At 41.7% G+C, this 19,059-nt stretch overlaps 1 protein-coding gene across 1 annotated transcript in view; it reads left to right on the top strand.

The window, feature by feature from the left end:
* The window catches only part of REV1 (REV1 DNA directed polymerase), an 85,796-nt gene that overhangs the window by 39,796 nt on the left and 26,941 nt on the right, over positions 1-19,059 (top strand). Inside the window, exons 11-13 of the mRNA XM_075852632.1 lie at positions 6,386-6,540; positions 14,827-14,946; positions 16,028-16,248. Coding sequence (XP_075708747.1) covers positions 6,386-6,540; positions 14,827-14,946; positions 16,028-16,248 — 496 coding nt within the window. The remainder of the gene's footprint in view (positions 1-6,385; positions 6,541-14,826; positions 14,947-16,027; positions 16,249-19,059) is intronic.

The raw sequence follows: 19,059 nt of genomic DNA, 5'->3' as shown, positions 1-19,059 counted from the left end.
ATTATCCATAGATGTGTGTTACGCTGTGAAGATTCCTTTCTGCACAGGCCGGTGTCGCACTGATAAATGGTGTCTTCACTTAACCCCCTTTTGATCCACACTCCGCACCTTTGCAGTTTGGGGAATTTTGCTAGGAAGTGTTGTCCTGGTATAATACGGGCGCCCTCGCTTCTAGCAGATATGTTTGGGCCCTCCCCTTCCTGGTTCCCTAATTTTAGGGCCCCGATAAATCGCCTCTTGAAACAGATGAAATATTCCCCTCTGATCTGCACAACCGCATATTTTTTATTTCCTGACTTATTGGAGCCTTAACTAATTTGATTTTTTCATAGACGTAGTGGTATAAGGGCAGTTTTTTTGCGGGACGAGCTGTAGTTTTTATTGGTACCATTTTGGGGTACATGCGACTTTTTGATCACTTTTTATCCTATTTTTTGAGAGGCAAGGTGACCAAAAAACAGCAATTCTGGCATGGTTTTTTTTATACAGCGTTCACCATTATAACTTTATTCTGCTGGTCAGTTCGATTTCGGCTATACCTAATTTATAGCACTTTTTTATGTGTTACAGCTTTTTGCACAATAAAATTACTTTTGTAAAAAGAATGTATTTTTTCTGTCGCCATGTTGTGAGAACCAGAACTTTTTAATTTTTTCGTCCACTGAGCTGTATGAGGGCTTGTTTTTTGCGAGACGAGCTATAGTTTTATAGGCACCATTTTTGGATATATGCGACTTTTTGATCCTTTTTTATTTCAATTTTTGTAAGGCAAAGTGACCAAAAACCAGAAATTCTGGCATTATTTTTTTACGTTTTATTTTTTACACCATTCACCACGTGGAATAAATAACATAATATTTTTATCATTTAGGCCATTACGGTCACGGCGATATCAAATATGTATGGTTTATTTTATTTGTTTTAATAATAAAGGGCTTGATAAGAGAAAAAGGGCGATTTGTGTTTTTATTTTATTATTTAAAACTTTTATTAAATTTTTTACAACTTTTTTTTTCACTTTATTTTTACACTTTACTTTAGTATCACTAGGGGACTTGAAGGTCCAACTGTCAGATTTTTTTTTCTAATACTTTGCACTACCTACGTAGTGCAATGTATTAGATCTGTCAGTCATTCACTGACAGCATGCCGATTAGGCTTCGCCTCCGGGCGGGGCCTAATCGGCTTCCCTAATGGCAGACAGGAGGCCATTGTTAGGCCTCCTGATGTCATAATAGTCTGCAGTCGTGCGATTGCAGGGCACCGCTGGCAATCTGCTAGCAGTCACAAAGATGCAGCGATCGCATCCAATCTCTGCATCTGAGGGGTTAATGCCAGAGATCGGAGCTAGCTCCGGTTCCTGCCGTTACAGGTGGAGGTCAGCTGAAACATACAGCTGATATCCACTGCTGATGACGCCGGCTCATCTCCTGAGCCGGCGCCATCTTGTCTAGGCTACGGAAGCCTTTCAGGCCCCGCCTCCGGGCAGGAGCTGGAAGTTTTCCATGCTAGGCACACCGAGAGGCCAGAATTAGGCCTCCGGTTGCTATTTCAGCCACCAACACCCTGGCGATTTCATTGCTGGGGTGTCGATGAGCTGCAAAAACCCTAAATGTAGCGATTGCTTTTGACGGCTGCATCTAAGGGGTTAATGGCGTGGATCGAAGCTAACTTCGGTCCCCGACGTTACAGCAGGATGTCAGCTGTAAGATAGAGCTGACATCCGGGGATGATGGCACCGACTCAGCTTCTGAGCCGGTGCCATGCATTTGTCGTAGGTATACGACATTTTGCGGGAAGCACTGGCTTTCCATGATGTATACTTACGACAAATGTCGGGAATGTGTTAATAAACAGGTCAGTCATTGTTTGGTGTAACTTTTTAATTAGTCTTTATTAAAAATTTGTTTTCTTTTTTAGATACAGCCGTATCTAGCGCTATGACTTGAATCTACATACAGCTGCTCTGTATAGAGAATACAGAGCAGCTGTATCTAAAAAAGTTAAACAAATTTTTAATGAAGACTAATTAAAAAGTTGCACTAATCACACTGACTTGTTTGTTGTTTTTTTTTTTTTTTTTTTTAAATGCCCACTAAATGTTTACATAATCTTTCAACTCATTTTTTTTTTTTCCCCCATTGTAATTGTACCATTGCATATCACTTTCTAGATATTATTACAATAGTTAGTCTGCTAAAAATTGCCCATTGCCGGGTCTACACTAATGAATTAGGGCATTTCGTAGAATGCATTTTTCTATTTATATTAATTATCAGAATTTCCCCCTTTACAAGGCGTAGTGTTTCGATAAAGGAGCAGATTCATCTTCTGCTCCATAGAGGGATTGTGGGGTAAGGCTGGATTCACACGAGCATGTTACGTCCGTAAAGGACGGAACGTATGTCGGCCGCAAGTCCCGGACTGAACACACTGCAGGGAGCCGGGCTCCTAGCATCATACTTATGTACGACGCTAGGAGTCCCTGCCTCTCTGCAGAAATACTGTCCCGTACTGAAAACATGATTACAGTACGGGACAGTATTTCTGCAGCGAGGCAGGGACTCCTAGCATCGTACATAACTATAATGCTAGGGGCCCGGCTCCCTGCAGTATTTTTCGGTCCGGGACTTGTGGCCGAAATACGTTCCGTCCATTACGGACGTAACATGCTCGTGTGAACCCAGCCTAACTGTGTAACTTTAATGAAATGCATGTTATTAACAGAATGTGTATGCCTGTAAAGGGAGGAATAGGACTATATTAGGCCTTGTTCACACAGTGCAGTTTTGACTCAGATTTTGCATGCATTGTTTTAGGCCTACACCAGAATTGGATCCAGAAGAGCAGACCTATAAGGCATTTCTTTTATATATTTCTTCTGTTTAAGTTTCATTCCTGGTTTTGGCTTAAACACATGCAAAACCTGAAGTCTAAACTAGGCCTTAATGTCACAAGCTGCCAGGCTCCATTATTATGTATTGGAAGATACCTGTCAATCATGCTGAGCTGAGCAGAGAGAAGATGGGTGTTGTTCGTTTTTTTTTTTGTTTTTTTTTGTAGAATGTATATGTAGAAAATAAATATATATATAGATGCATGCAATATGCTTATATTACAATTACAAAAGCCATATAAAAATCCCCACACTAGATACTTAAATTCTTAAACTGCTATTCAGATGACGGCAAATGAGAATTTAGGCCAGGGGTCTCAAACTCGGCCGGGTAAATGGGCCGCACATCTAAAAAATGGAAAGTTGACGGGCCGCATTAATTTCAAATTTGATACAATACAAGATTATTGTTAATTGGACTACTATAACAATACTACATTACTAGAATAATACCACATTAGTATAATACTACATTATAACAATGCTACATTAATATAATATTACATTACCATAATAATACTTTACTAAAATAATACCACATTAGTATAATACTACATTATTCTAACAATACTACATTATTATGCCCTGTAGATGGTGCCACGCAGTGCCTGCCCTGTAGATGGTGCCACGCAGTGCCTGCCCTGTAGATGGTGCCACGCAGTGCCTGCCCTGTAGATGGTGCCACGCAGTGCCTGCCCTGTAGATGGTGCCACGCAGTGCCTGCCCTGTAGACGGTGCCACGCAGTGCCTGCCCTGTAGACGGTGCCACGCAGTGCCTGCCCTGTAGACGGTGCCACGCAGTGCCTGCCCTGTAGACGGTGCCACGCAGTGCCTGCCCTGTAGACGGTGCCACGCAGTGCCTGCCCTGTAGACGGTGCCACGCAGTGCCTGCCCTGTAGACGGTGCCACGCAGTGCCTGCCCTGTAGACGGTGCCACGCAGTGCCTGCCCTGTAGACGGTGCCACGCAGTGCCTGCCCTGTAGACAGTGCCACGCAGTGCCTGCCCTGTAGACGGTGCCCGTCCTTTAGATGGTGCCACGCAGTGCCCCCCCCCCACTGTAAATAGCATCATTGTGGCTCCCTCTAGGAGTGGAATCCCCAGCCAGAGCGTTGTCGACGCACTGGCCGGGGATTCCTCTGCTGGAGGAGCCCCTGAAGTCACTGTCCATATATGGTGACTTCTGGGGCTCCCCAGCACAGGAGTCCCTGGAGGGTGGTGTGTGTGTGGGGCGCTATCTATAGTAGGGATGCACGATGCATCGAAACTTTGATACTGTTTCGATACTGTGCATCCCCAAACGGTTCGATACCGTTATTTCATTACTTAGCTGTGCGGCCGCAGTATAGTAACACATGAATGTATGAGAGCGGGGCTGCGGCTGTGCAATACAGTCATTGCCCCGCTCCTGAGTCCTGACATGTGCGCGTGGTCAGGATGATGCGATGCGGCAGGCGCTGCACTAATGAGCGGCGGCACTGAAGACCGAGCATGGAGGGCACACTGCAAAACACCCCCGTGTTCGGTCTTCAGTGCCTGAACCGCCACTCATTAGTGCAGCGCCGGCCGCATCACCATGCTGACCGCGCACGCACTTCCTGTCAGGAGCGGGACAATGACTGTATTACACGGGGCAATGAGTGTATTACACAGTTACAAGTTAAAAACATAAAGTAATGTTAAATAAAAAAAAATACACACACACCTTTTTTACAATAAACATTAAAATTAGGCTGGGTTCACACGAGCACATTAACGTCCGTAATGGACGGACGTATTTCGGCCGGAAGTCCCGGACCGAACTCAGTGCAGGGAGCCGGGCTCCTAGCATCATAGTTATGTACGATGCTAGGAGTCCCTGCCTCTCCGTGGAACTACTGTCCCGTACTGAAAACATGATTACAGTACGGGACAGTTGTCCTGCAGAGAGGCAGGGACTCCTAGCAGCGTACATAACAATGATGCTAGGAGCCCGGCTCCCTGCACTGAGTTCGGTCCGGGACTTCCGGCCGAAATACGTCCGTCCATTACAGACGTTAATGTGCTCGTGTGAACCCAGCCTAAGTCTCAATATATAAAATATACACACAATCAGTATTGGTGCGGCCGTAATAACCTGCACAACAATTTTTTCGCATTATTTATGATGTGTACGCTGTAAAAAAATAAAAACTGCTTTCTATCACTTATTAGGCCTCATGCACACGACCGTAGTCATGTGCACGTCCTTGATTTTCGGGTTGGCCAGCAGCGGACTGTCAGCCGCGAGTCGCCCGCATATCGCGGGCCATGCACTTGGCCGCGGCCATTATTTTCAATGAGCCCGGACCGCAGAAGTCGGCCGTAATAAGACATGTCTGTTCTTTCTGCGGTTCAGGCTCCCGGGCCATGCACGGACCGTAAAAACTACGGTCGTGTGCATGGCCCCATAGGAATGAATGGGGCCGCAATTCTCCCGTGGATTTTCAGGGGAATTGCGGCCGCAAAAGCACGTTCGTGTGCATGGGGCCTTATTGTGGGGCACAAGGTGTGATGAATTTAACCTCCATGTGCCTCACATTAATAGTAATTAACCCCGTCATGTACCTTACATATTAACCCATTATGACTGAGAAACATGATGGGGTTAATTACTATTAATGTGAGGCACGTGGTGGTTAAATTCCTCATCACACCACGTGCCTGACATCAGAAAATGTAAGAACTTTTTTTTTTATTACTGTTTGCAAAGTATGGAATTGGTATCGAAATCACAACACTAAACGAAGTATCGTTATCGAAGTCCAAATTCTGGTATCGTGACATCCCTAATCTATAGGGGGGGGTTGCACTAGCCACATGGGGCTGTGTGGCCATTGCTCACCTACCACGAACGATCCAGCAGCATAGGAAACGGACTGCACTCCTTCATGACGTCATGAAGGCACGCTCCTCCTTCGGCCTTCTCTCTCCTCCTGAGGGAGCTTCGATTGCCCCGCGGGCAGCATGTTTGAGACCCCTGATTTAGGCCATTAGTTGCCAAATGTCCGTAGTATTTTCTGGTCTCAAAAAGATTAACAGGTGGGGGCTGAAGACCCGATGTCCCTAGAAATGTTGATCTGACTTTTTCCGGTCATTGTTAGGTGTAATCGTTGGATCGACCAATGACGGACTGGCTCCAGTAGCCATGATCGACAAAACGCCTAATCTGTCCAAAACATCAATGTGAATTAGTTAGGTCTCATTCAGACTTGTGTATTTGATCATTATTTTTGTTTTTAAGCCCAAATCAAGAGTGGGTGCAAAAAAGAGAAGAATAAGTTTCGATTTATTTTTAGTGTTTAGGATTCACTCCTAAATGTGGCTTTAAAAAAAATAATTATGAAACATACTGATGAAGTGTAAATAAGGTTTTAGAAGCACACACTTTTAAACATGCCAATAAACTGCACGTTCTTCAGTTATCTCATTATTAATTGTACCATTTGCCATTCTCTGGGTTTTTACACCAGTTATACTCATGACATTGAAGCTGTAAGCTGTGATGAAGCCCTGGTGGATATTACGGCAGTCCTTGCCGAAACTAAACTCACTCCAGATGAAGTTGCTAATACTATTCGAGCTGAAATTAAAGAGAAGACTTTATGTGCTGCATCTATTGGAATGGGTTTGTATTAACTTTAATCTTTATCTGGTTAATGACATGACCTTATATTTGCTAAACTGAAATTTATTTCTAAATAATGTGATTTTGCTTCCCTCATGTTCATATATTTGAACTAGATTCAGTTGATGCTGTATATATTTATTTGTTTTATTTAATTCCTGTTGCTCATACACTTAGTGGCCACTTTATCATCAGCACCTACTTAAGGTGGATCTGTCATCAGACTATGCTGCCCACTGTAAAAGCAGCATAGTATGGGGACAGGTCCACTTAGCTACTAGCCAAAACGGCACAAAAAAAAATTGTGCCGTTTGGCTAATAGGAACTTTTAAATGGAATGTGTCGCTAGAAATTTATTTTTTTAGTTAAACAATTATTATTTAAGTGATTACACATTGTTTTAAGTTTTTACATTTTTTCACAAGTCAGGAAATATTATAAATTACATTCTAATTTATAACATTTCCATGTGCTGGCCACTAGAGGGAGCAATTCCCAAAATTGCAGCATGGTCAATGTGGTAAAGCAACCTCATTTCTTTATGCTGCAAATTTGGGGTAGACACACTCGCTCTAGTGTCCTCACACAATCCCCCCTCCCTTATACTGGCTAGTGCCAGGAGAAGGAGGGGTTTGAATCCTCAAACCTCCTACACTGTGTGCCGCCATTTTCTGAGCGACTGCACAGTGTAGGACGATTAGATACAGGGCTCAGCAGACAGTATAACACTAAAATACATGAACATAATACACACATCACATACACAAACAAATTACCTGCTCCTGCTGCCGTCTCCGCTCCTACTCCTTGCTCCTTCGCTTCCTTGAACATATGGCCGGAAGCCGCGGCCGGAAGTAGTCATCTTACTGTCCGGCAGCGGCTTCCGGTCCACATGAAAATGGCTCCGGATTTCACTCTGTGAACGAGCTTAGTTTTGGTCTGTGTGGGAGCGGCGCATGCGCCGTTCCCACACAGACGGCGTACGCTGCAGTGAATGGAACGGCCCCCCGTTCGCATTCTCTATGGGGATGTATGTTCCGTATTCCATCTCTGTATGTGTCGTTAATCGACACATACAGAGATGAAAAAAAAGTCAGCCCCCATAGAGAAGTAAAAAGTAGAACACAAGAATATAAATAAATAAAATTTGTTATCATATTAAAAGCAATATGATAAAAAAAAAAATCATGACTCCTTCCCTTTAAAGAATACACCGAACTCGTAGTTATGAATCCGGTGTATTCCTAAGGAAAGCGCTCTCTTCTCAGTGGCTTTTGACGGCTAGCTGTTGTATATCTGCATCCACAGAACCCCTTCAATCACTGTGATGAGGCAGGGAGTGCCCCCAGTATGAGTACTCCGGTCTCGTAACGTATTCTCCGAAACGCTTCTATTAGCCAAACTGCACAAGATTTCTTAATGTCGTTTTGGCTAATAGCATTAAGTTGGGCCACATTTTGCCCCTACATTGTACAAAGTATGGAATTATATGGTACTGTTGAGAAGTTGAGGTCTATCTTGGTTCCTAATATATGGTACAGATGTGTCCTCCCTTACTTTCTAAGGCTCGGTGCACATCACGTTTTGGCCCTACGTTTAGCGTGTACGGCAGGAAAGCTCCCGACATACATGCTAAATTACATGCTCTATTACCCCGACGAAGGACAAGAGTGTCCTTTTGGCCTGGTGTACGTTGCTGTACTTTTTTTTTTTTTTGGAGGATGGAATAGCCCAGTAGGCTTTGCTTTTGCATACCGAGAGATCCCACAAAAAGAGGTATACCCCATGGTATATAATATATATATATATATATATATATTTATATATATATATTTTTTTTAATGGAAGCCTATAGGTGATGTATGCTACTGTATTGCATATGTCACAGGTAACTGTTTAACATATACGTCAGTGCTTTTTAATAGCCTTTTATGATGTATTCGTTAAACAGATATGTTAGTCTATGAGCGATGGATGCCACTATTGGGCATCTGTTTAACGCATACATAGCATATAAGCTAGAATGGTATATGTTTTAACGTATATGTCATTAATGGGGTCATAAGACTTCATGACGTATATGTTTAACTTATACCATTAAACGTTATGGTAACGGATGCCACTGTTCAAGCATAAGTCATAGTTTACGTTTAATATATGTTTGGAGCTTTATCCGAGGTATATATCTTAAAATGTAGGCCAAAAACGTGATGTGCACAGAGCCTCTATCCAACAGAACCCGATATTTATTGTGCGAGATGTTAACCAAACCTGTAAAAAACCAAAAACGTATACCTCCGACGGATGCCACCAGTCAGCCATTCATCACCCATAGACTACTGTGTTAAAAAACGTATACATCACAGCCATCCATTGAAATAACGAATACGTTAAACATATACATTTTTCCTCACATGGAAGCCTATGAGCTTCAGATGGCATCTATCAGCGGCATCTGTCGTCTGCAGACTTCAATGCTATAAAAGGGTATGCGTTTAACGCTTACGTTTTTTTACCGGATGGCTGTAACAGATGCCTCTGACGGATGCCACCCTTCGCCCATAGAGTCCTATGTTAAGAAAATATATGTTTAAGGCCGGATTCACACGAGCGTGTGCGTTTTGCGCGCACAAAAGGTCCGTGTCGCATCAGCATATGGTGCGCAGCTGCGTGATTTTCGGGCAGCCGGCATCATGATGACACTCTGGCTTTCTGTTTACAAACAGAAAAGCATGTGGTGCTTTTCTGTTATCATTCATAGTTTTGACTACTGTAGCGCGCATCACGCGCGGCACCCGGAAGTGCTTCTGTGTGCCGTGCGCGATTTGCACGCACCCATTGACTTCAATGGGTGCGTGCAGCACGAAACACGGGCAAATATAGGGCATGTCATGAGTTTCACGGATCGCACATACGCTGCGTGAAATTCACTGACAGTCTGAACGGCCCCATTCATTAACATAGGTCCGTGCGACTCGTGTGAAAATCACGCGCATGGCACGAACTTATTATACGTTCGTCTGAATAAGACCTTTTTTTTCCTGGATGCTGCAAAGTGGTATTAAACTGGCATTGTGACAAATTGTATAACTTAACGCAATTCAAGAAAAATTAAGGACGGACATATCTGTACACATCTGTTTGTGGAAGTCTAAGGGTTGTATCCCACGACCCGATATGCGTCATGAAAACAAGCGACAATCAACGAGACACAGCAATGATTGCTTATGTATGGGGACGAGCACACGTTACTACGATTATTCGTCCCCATACATTTTCATCATATCGGCAAAACCTCTCCCGGTTTACACAGGGAGATGTGCCTCCGACAATGATTATTTTTAATTCTGAATAATAGAGCTGATCAGCCGATGAACCAGCGTTTGCTCATTCATTGGCTGATCGTTGCCCTGTTTATACAGGGCAGGAATTGGGAATGAGCGTCCATATGATTGCTCGTTTTCCCGATTATTGGCCCGTGTAATAGAACCTTCACTGTCACTAGTTTAGTAATTCCTAGTCTCCTAGTTAATCTAATAGGCGCTGTCACACGGATACTAGTGAAAATGTGTCCCAAAACGTTTATTTTATAATATACGAGCTTTTTTTCAAAATATGTAAATTTAGACTTTATTAGACAACTGGGCGGTAACACCAGCGATTCTCCTGAGGTAGAGCACAGCCTCTGACCCTGTCCTATCAGAGATTGGGCATTACTACACTAGTAACCGATCATCTTTAAGAAACTTCCACTCTTCCAAAACGTTTTAATGTCCACCTGTCATTCCAGATTAATTTTTTAGAATAAACAGTCATATGTGTGTGTGCTACAATAATAACTGACCATCGTGTAACCTGTATAATGTATTTTCTGTCGTTTTAACCACCGCACACTATCTCCGCTCGATCTTGCACAGTCCGAAACATTCACCCTGTGCCTCAACCCACCGTTAGGGTATGTGCACACGCTTAGCAAAAAAAACATCTAAAAATACAAAGCTGTTTTCAAGGGAAAACAGCTCCTGATTTTCAGCCGTTTTTTTTTTTTAGCAACTCGCGGTTTTGGAGCGTTTTTCGGTTCAAGAATTCAATGAAATCGCGGGGGGGGGGGGGGGCGTTGGTTGCTATGGTTGCCTGGGGGCCTAATGAAGACACCCTAGTTCCGCCATCTTTGTACGACTATTAATCCTTGCCAGGGCTTAATAGATGCCTGTCAGGATCATGATATACTGCAATACATTAGTATTGTAGTATATCGTGCAAGCGATCTAATGATCGCTGGTTGAAGTCTAATAAAAAAAGTAAAAATGAGTTAAATAAAGTTGTATTTTTTTGTGTCAAAAAAAATAAATATAAATATATATATATATATATATATATATATATATATATATATATATTAAAAGTTAAAAAAAAAAAATCATTTTCCCCCTACCGCATAGTAAAAAATGAAATAAATAAACATAATTGGTATCGCCGCGTCCGTAAAAGTCTGAACTATTACAATATATCATTATGTAACCCGCACGGTGAACGCCGTAAAAAAAAAAAAAAAATTGTAAACCCCAGAATGTCTGTCTATTTTTTTGGTCACCTAATCTCCCACAAAAAATGAAATAAAAGGTGATCAAACCGTCGCATGTACCCCAAAATGGTATTATTAAAAATGACAGCTTATCCTGCAAAAATTAAGCCCTCATACCACTTAATCGACGGAAAAATAAAAAACTTATGGCTCTCAGAATTTGGCGACACAAAATAAATGTTCTTTTTTACACTTAGGTTTTTACTTATAAAAGTAGTAAAATATAGTAAAAACTATATATATATTTGGTATCGCCGTAATCGTATTGACCCACAGAATAAAGTTACCATGTCGTTTTAATTGCACAGTGAATTCTGTAAAAACGACGCGCAAAAAACAATGGAGGAATTGCTGTTTTTTTCATTTTCTACCCCACAAATAATTTTTTTCCCATTTCCTAGTACATTATATGGCACAATAAATGGTGCTACGAAAAACTACAACTCATCCCGCAAAAATCAAGCCCTCATAGTACTATATCGACTGGACAATAAAGGCGTTATGGCTTTTGGAATGTGGGGAAGAAAAAACTAAAATGAAAATCTGAAAGTTGTTTACGATGGGAAGGGGTTAAAAGTAATGTCTATTTTGTATTCTTTACAATTGTTCACGTTCTCATAAAGCTCAAAAGGCACACAGGATTGTCACGTTGAGGTTCACCCAGACACTGAAATAACGTGACTGCTGCCATAATATTACTGTACACACCTATGCAGAGGAAAGTTTTAGAAGATATTATTTATGTAGAATTTATTAAATTACTTGAAAATTGCACACATGTCTGGCGCTCATAGCAGTCGTAGATTTTTGGCTTTTTTGAGAGGTCATTATGTGGAAAATTTTTGGGGGATTTATTTAGTTATTATTTGAAAATAAACAATCGAAACAATAATGCAAAGTATACAGCATATCTATTTACATTGGTAACAACATACATATTAATATACATAGAAGAACAGGACATAAAAAGCTTGATATGAATACATAAAATAGAATAATACAAAAATGAACAAATTTGGTGTTGAAATATATACCAAGAAAGGCGTATTGGATAAGAAATAATTATGTGGCAAATTTATTAAGAGGCGTGCACCTTTTAATAAATGTAGTGTAAATCACTCAAACTACTTCCTTCACTTCCTTCAATGTAAAATGCTGTAAAGGTAAAAAGTGTTTTCCAATCTTGAGAACTTATGGCATATCTAATCCATATGCCATCAATGTTTATCATTGGAAAAACCATTTAGCCCCCTAAATCTCATTAAAAAGAATAAAAACCTCCCAAAAATGTCCTTTTTTTTAAAATGTATTTACATTTTTTTTTGTTTCGATTTTGAATTTGTTTCAAGTAAATATATTTGGCGTATAACTCATGTGCCTTTTTAAAGGGGTTGTCCACAGGATAGGGAATAATTGTCTGATTGCTGGGGGCCCCACCATTGGGACCCCCCACTGATCGGGTACTGGGGTCAGATACTCCTCACTGCACCCCCTGCAATGAGAAGGAACTTGGATGGAGCGGCAGTTGAGCATGTGCCCGCTACTCGAATTAATGGCTATGGGACAAATGGATACAGCCGAGTGCTGTACTCGGCTGTTTCCGTTATTCCCATAGACTTTGAAAGGAGTGACACCACACATGCTCGACCGGCACACCATTCAATGTGTCCTTACTGTGGTTGAGCAGTGAGAAGGAACAGCGGGTTCAGGACCAAGGGGCCCCTGCGATAAGACAATTATCTATTCTGTGTATAGGTGACAATTGCCGATTCTGGGAATACCCCTTTAAGTTCATTTGGCTATGGTTCAGTTGCATAACTAACTTTAGCCTTAAAGGGGTTTTCCCACTAAGAACATTTATTACCTATCCACAGGATAGGTGACAAATGTATAATCGCTGGAGGCCAACTACTGGGGCCCCCACCGATCACTAGCATGGGGGTTCCGACCCCTGTTCATCCTCACTGCACGATTGCAGTAAGGAGGGTTTAGAATGCAGCAGTAATTGCGCATATCCGCTGCTTCACCATTCAATCGCTGCGGGGTCGACGGATCTCTATCTCACCTAATGTTATGTATTGCAACCGTTTTTTATTAGGAGAACAGGTTCTCTTCCATAGAGCACTATATGATTTGCACAAACGGGACTTGTGTAAAGGCACTTTAGCGTCAGAGGTCAGTTGTGATTGAACCTTAGCCAACACAGTGTCCCGTTCTCACCAGTTACATTTAGAAACTGACATGTATAGTGCCTATTTATTCGTGAAACCGTCAAGCTTATGTGCAAAATATTGTAACCATGAAGATTGTGCCTCTGTTGGAATAAAGTTCTGTTCAGCATTTTAGAACTGTGTTGTCTGAAGTTCTGGCTGTGCCATTACCTCTGCAGGGCAGTAACCATCCTAAACCCCCTTCCACCTGTTACATTTCGTTCAGTGGCGCACAGACAGCCGAAGATGCCACAAATTTATTTAGAAGCATGTGCTTCTTAATAAATTTGTCGACTCTTACTCCAGCTTGTTTCATGTGAATGCCGGAAACCGGCATCCGTCCTATCGACAATGAATGGAGCGGTGACCGCTGCTCCATTCAATGTTCACCTCATTTCGGCCAAGTAGTGAAGAGGTACCTGGAGTTCGGTTTCTGTGGATAGGTGATGGATGTCAATTCTGGGAAAACCCTTTTAACATACTGTCAAAATGAAAGTGGATCATCCGGTTCTGAGAAGTTAATAGAACTTTCATACAATTGACCTAATAGCATAGTTCTGACAAACTTATTATCATATAATTAAAAAGGGGCACATGATAATTAAAGCAAACCATTTAAAGCGTGCCTAAGTTTTCAGGTGACATTTCAGATTAAAGAGGCTCTGTCACCACATTATAAGTGGCCTATATTGTACATGATGTGATCGGCGCTGTAATGTAGGTAACAGCAGTGTTTTTTATTTAGAAAAACGATCTATTTTCACCAAGTTATGACCTATATTAGCTTTATGCTAATGACTTTCTTAATAGACAACTGGGCGGGTTTTTACTTTTGACCAAGTGGGCATTGTGGAGAGAAGTGTATGACGCTGACCAATCAGCGTCATACACTTCTCCCCATTCATGTAATCAGCACATAGCGTTGTTCACTATGTGCAGCCACATACTCACACATTAACGTTACTGAAGTGTCTTGACCGTAAATAGACAGCTGTAAATGACAGCACGGCGTGATCTCGATGTGCTGTGTGAGTAAGTCACACACAAACGTTACCGAAGTGTCGGGATTGTGACACTAAATTTGGGGTTTTAATTAACTGTTCGCCATAATCTTCAACATTAAAAGGAAAAAAATGCTGTAAATAGATCACTCTGCGAGTAATGAATCTATATAATGAGTTTCACTTTTTTCATTGAATTACTGAAATAAATTAACTTTTTGATGATCTTCTAATTCATTGAGAAGGACCTGTGTATAACACGTTCTACATGCTCCCCCTCTGACGATCACCGTTAGAAGGATTTTGAATGGAGTGGCGGTCGCATGTCCGCTGCTGCTCCTTTAAATTTCTGTGAGTTTGACGGAGCCGAGTACAGGGATTTAAAGATGCAATTTACTGCTGTACGTGAGATACCTTTTTGGTTTTACTTTGTGTCATTGGGCTGTAAATAACTTGAGTCTAACTTTTATTAACTGCCCTCTCTTTTTAGGCTCCAATATTCTTTTGGCTAGAATGGCAACCAGAAGAGCGAAACCAGATGGACAGTATCATTTAAAGCCTGAAGATGTTGATGATTTTATTAGAGGTCAACTAGTTAGTACATTACCTGGTAATTCTATTTTTCATAATTTCAGACAATATGAGTCGGTACTTATTACAGTGTATAAAATACAGTGTATAAAATATTTCCAGCCACGCATTGTTTGCTGCAACTTTCTTGCTTCTGTCGAGATGAGTGTTTGTCATTCAGATGGTATCTTGTTTTAGGGTACCACTGTGACCAAGCACAGTATCTTAGGGTCCTTTTACACCAGCTAATGATGGCCGTAAAAACGATCAACTAAACGGATCAATATGGAGTGTGCTCAGCCCGTGAGCCCGCTCCATACATCCTCTAGATGGCGGTCTGTGACATTGCGTTAAGGGGTTAAGCTTATAGACTGGGTCTCTAACAGGACATATAAAAAAAAGAGTTGTGCACACCAGAAAACTCCCTTAAAGTGAACCAGTCACCAGCATTTCACCTATTGAACTCTACGCGCCCCTTGCTGGCCGCTGCTGTAAAAAGTTCATTGCCGATATCCCCTCTCCTAAACTCCTCCGACTATAAATAAAGGTCTGCAAACATTTTGCGCCTTTTATGGTAATAATCCGACAGTCTTGTTTGTTCCTCTTATGCTGGCCCACCCTGAATGCCGAAATCTCATATCTTCCCTTTTTCCCGTCCCTTGGTTGAACTTGATGGACATGTATTTTTTTTCAACTGTACGAACTATGTAACTATGCGCTAGCGTGTATGGTCCGACACCCTTCCCTGTTTCGTTCGAGCCTCAAATCTAGTTACTGCACATGCGCCACTATTGTGTCCCGTTGTGCGCATGCACCAGAACAGGACATCGATCCGCAATTGTGGGATTTTATGTGTGCCGGAGGGAGACGAGGAGCTGTCCATCAAAAGTAAGGAGGAGGGGTTGATTCGAAAATACTCTTTTCTGCTCATTAGCATACGGGGACTAGTGACTGGTTCTTTTTAAGCTGTCCGCAAGCACAGTTTACGTAAGAAATTTGAGATGTACTTCAGTTATGTGAGAAACTAATTTGATTATAGATGTTGCATTGTCAGATATCTAATCACTGGCTTCACAGCATCTTAATGAAACTATTATTATTATTTTTTCTGTTACATCTAGGAGTTGGCAGATCTATGGAATATAAATTGTCATCTTTAAATGTAAAAACATGTGGAGATCTCCAAAATCTTTCAATGTCAAAACTTCAGAAAGAGTTTGGGCCAAAAACAGGTCAGATGCTGTACAGATTCTGCCGAGGACTAGATGATCGGCCTATTCGAAAAGAGAAAGAGAGAAAATCTGTATCTGCTGAAATCAACTATGGCATCCGGTTTACACAGGTACTCTTTTATCTAATGCAGCAATTCATGGGTGTTTGTTTGTTTGTTTTTTTTTAAAAAAAGGGTGTTTTGATTCTGCCTTTTTTATGATTGAACAGATTTCAATGTGTTTATGGTGTTTTCTCTATTTACCTACATAAAAGCTAGAATCAGCAATTATGACTCACTAGTAGGGATGTCACGATACCAGAATTTAAACTTCGATACCGATACTTTGTTTAGTATTGCGATTTCGATACCAATTCGATACTTTGCCAACAGTAATAAAAAATAAAAAAAGTCCTTCAATTTTCTGATGTGAGGCGCGAGGTGTGATGAATTTTGAATGTGCCTCACATTAATAGTAATTAACCCCATCATGTTTCTCAGTGATGGGTTAATGTGTGAGGTACATGATGGGGTTAATTACTATTAATGTGAGGCACATGGAGGTTAAATTCATCACACCTTGAGCCTCACAATAAGTGAAAGAAGTTTTTATTTTATTTTTTTACAGCGCACACATCATAAATGATGCAAAAAAAATAGTTGTGTGGGTTATTACGGCCGCGCCAATACCGAATATGTGTATATTTTATGTATTGAGACTTATTTTAATGTTTATTGTAAAAAGGTGTATGTGTATTTTTTTTAATTTAACATTACTTTTGTTTTTACTTTATTTTTAAACGTTAATGTACTGGTATATATCTATACACTGATAGTACACAGGCATATATCTATATGCCAGTACATTAGCCTGTGGACAGATAGTACACAGGCAGTTGTTAGGACATACTTGGGTATGCCCTAACAACAAGAAATATGGTAGGACAGCCCTGGAGTCCGTCAATAGACCCTGGGCCGTCTGCCCATATATGGTATGGCCCTCGATCGCGTCACAGGAATTCCCTGTGACGCGATCCATGGACATCCCCCCTTCTCATTTTCCCCTGAATGCTGCAGTCCGCTGTGATCGCAGCATTCACGGGAATAACGGCGGAGATGAGAGCTTTCTCTGATCTCCGCCAGCGGGGCTACGGCTGTGTAATACAGGGCGCTCCTGACAGGAAGTGCGTGCGCGGTCAGCATGAGGTGATGCGGCCGGCGCTGCACTAATGAGCGGCGGTTCAGGCACGGACGACAGAACATGGGGGTGTTTTGCAGTGTCCGCCATGTTCTGTCTTCAGTGCCGCCGCTCATTAGTGCACCACTGGCCGCATCACATCATCCTAACCCCGCGCACTTGTTATCAGGAGCGCGGCAATGACTGTATTACACAGCCGCAGCCCCGCTCTCATACATTCATGTGTTACAATACTTAGCTGTGCGGCGAAGTATCGCAATACAGGAAATAACGGTATCGAACCGTTTGGGGATGCACAGTATCGAAACAGTATCGAAGTTTCGATGCATCGTGCATCCCTACTCACTAGTGAGAACAATTTTGAAGCTGTGTTACGTCTAATGAAGCAAATTTCCATCTATCATAATAAAAGTTTTTTAGTACCATGGACCTAAAGGATTATCAATATCGTAAATTCGTTCAGATCGGTAACGATAATAGTTATGTCTGTGCACCGGTTTCCCTAGAAGGAGCTCTCATACTTCATTCAGCAGTGCTGTGTACCAACAATATGTCATCAGCTATAGATGGTGGTTGGGTGCTAGGTATTCCAAGTCACTCTGGGATAAATAATTTCTAGTTTTATTGATATAAGCATACTTTGGTCAACAGATGGTACAGAGTTAACGGTAATCACCATGATAAATTTTGGGAATTCAATGGTAAAAGCCAGTGCACAGAAATAATAAGATATTATAATGCAGAGGTTATCCACACTAAATGCAAAGTATGATGTATGATTGCTGTGTTGCAGTATATACAAGGGGAGGGGGGATTGTTGTGTGGCAGTATATACAAGGCAATTGGGGGGCTGTGTAGCCGTATATACAAGGGGGGCTGTGTAATACTATATACAGGAGGGATTGCTGTGTAGCACCATATACAGGTGCAGACAGGCGCCATGACGTTACTGCCTCACGTCTGGTGAATGGTAGAGCTTACGGCCCCCTGCTCTACCATTGCATTCAACTGTATCTGTGTCCTGAAGAAGCAGATACACTTTAAACCAGGTAAAAATAATTGATAAAACCGCAAGATGACGTTGATGAATTTCGGTTTCGTTTTTATTTGTGAATAATTACCCAGCCCTATATTATCGTTTAAAGAAGTGCATATCCGAAATGTAAAATTTGATCCGGCCGGACACAGGGGCATCAATGATCCTTGGTCATGAAAGAGTTAAAGAAGCACTCCGGCAATATATATTATTTTTTTTGCACATATCATTTTAACTCGCCAGCAATATTCTACCAGTGTAATTTATTTCTTCCCAGCTCAGTTGCATCTATGAATTTTTAACCCTTTAATTTTTTGTGCAGCAAAATAGACCATGCTCTCATGTGTAGACAAAGTCATTTTCTCCTGTGTGGCTGACTTCAAATCCCTCCTGACAGCTCTGAATGTCCTCTATGCATATAGTGCTGCTAAAGAGATCATTTATGCCCTATCTAAGGCCTCATGCACACGACCGTATTTTTGTCCACCCGTAAATACGGGTACTTGGTCACACGTATTCGACCCGTATTGCACCAGTATTTACAGACCCGTGCCCGTAAATACGTGTCCGGTGTCACCCGTATTCCACCCGTATTTACGGGCACGTTTTCGCTGCAAAATTGCACTGCACTAATCGGCAGCCCCTTCTCTCTATCAGTACAGGATAGAGAGAAGGGACAGCCCTTTCCGCAGCAAAAGTAAAAGAAATT

Source organism: Rhinoderma darwinii, chromosome 2 (genome assembly GCF_050947455.1).
Source record: "Rhinoderma darwinii isolate aRhiDar2 chromosome 2, aRhiDar2.hap1, whole genome shotgun sequence".
NCBI classification, from domain to species: domain Eukaryota; kingdom Metazoa; phylum Chordata; class Amphibia; order Anura; family Rhinodermatidae; genus Rhinoderma; species Rhinoderma darwinii.
Note: the sequence above shows the minus strand (reverse complement) of the source record. Positions and strands in the feature narration are given on the sequence as shown.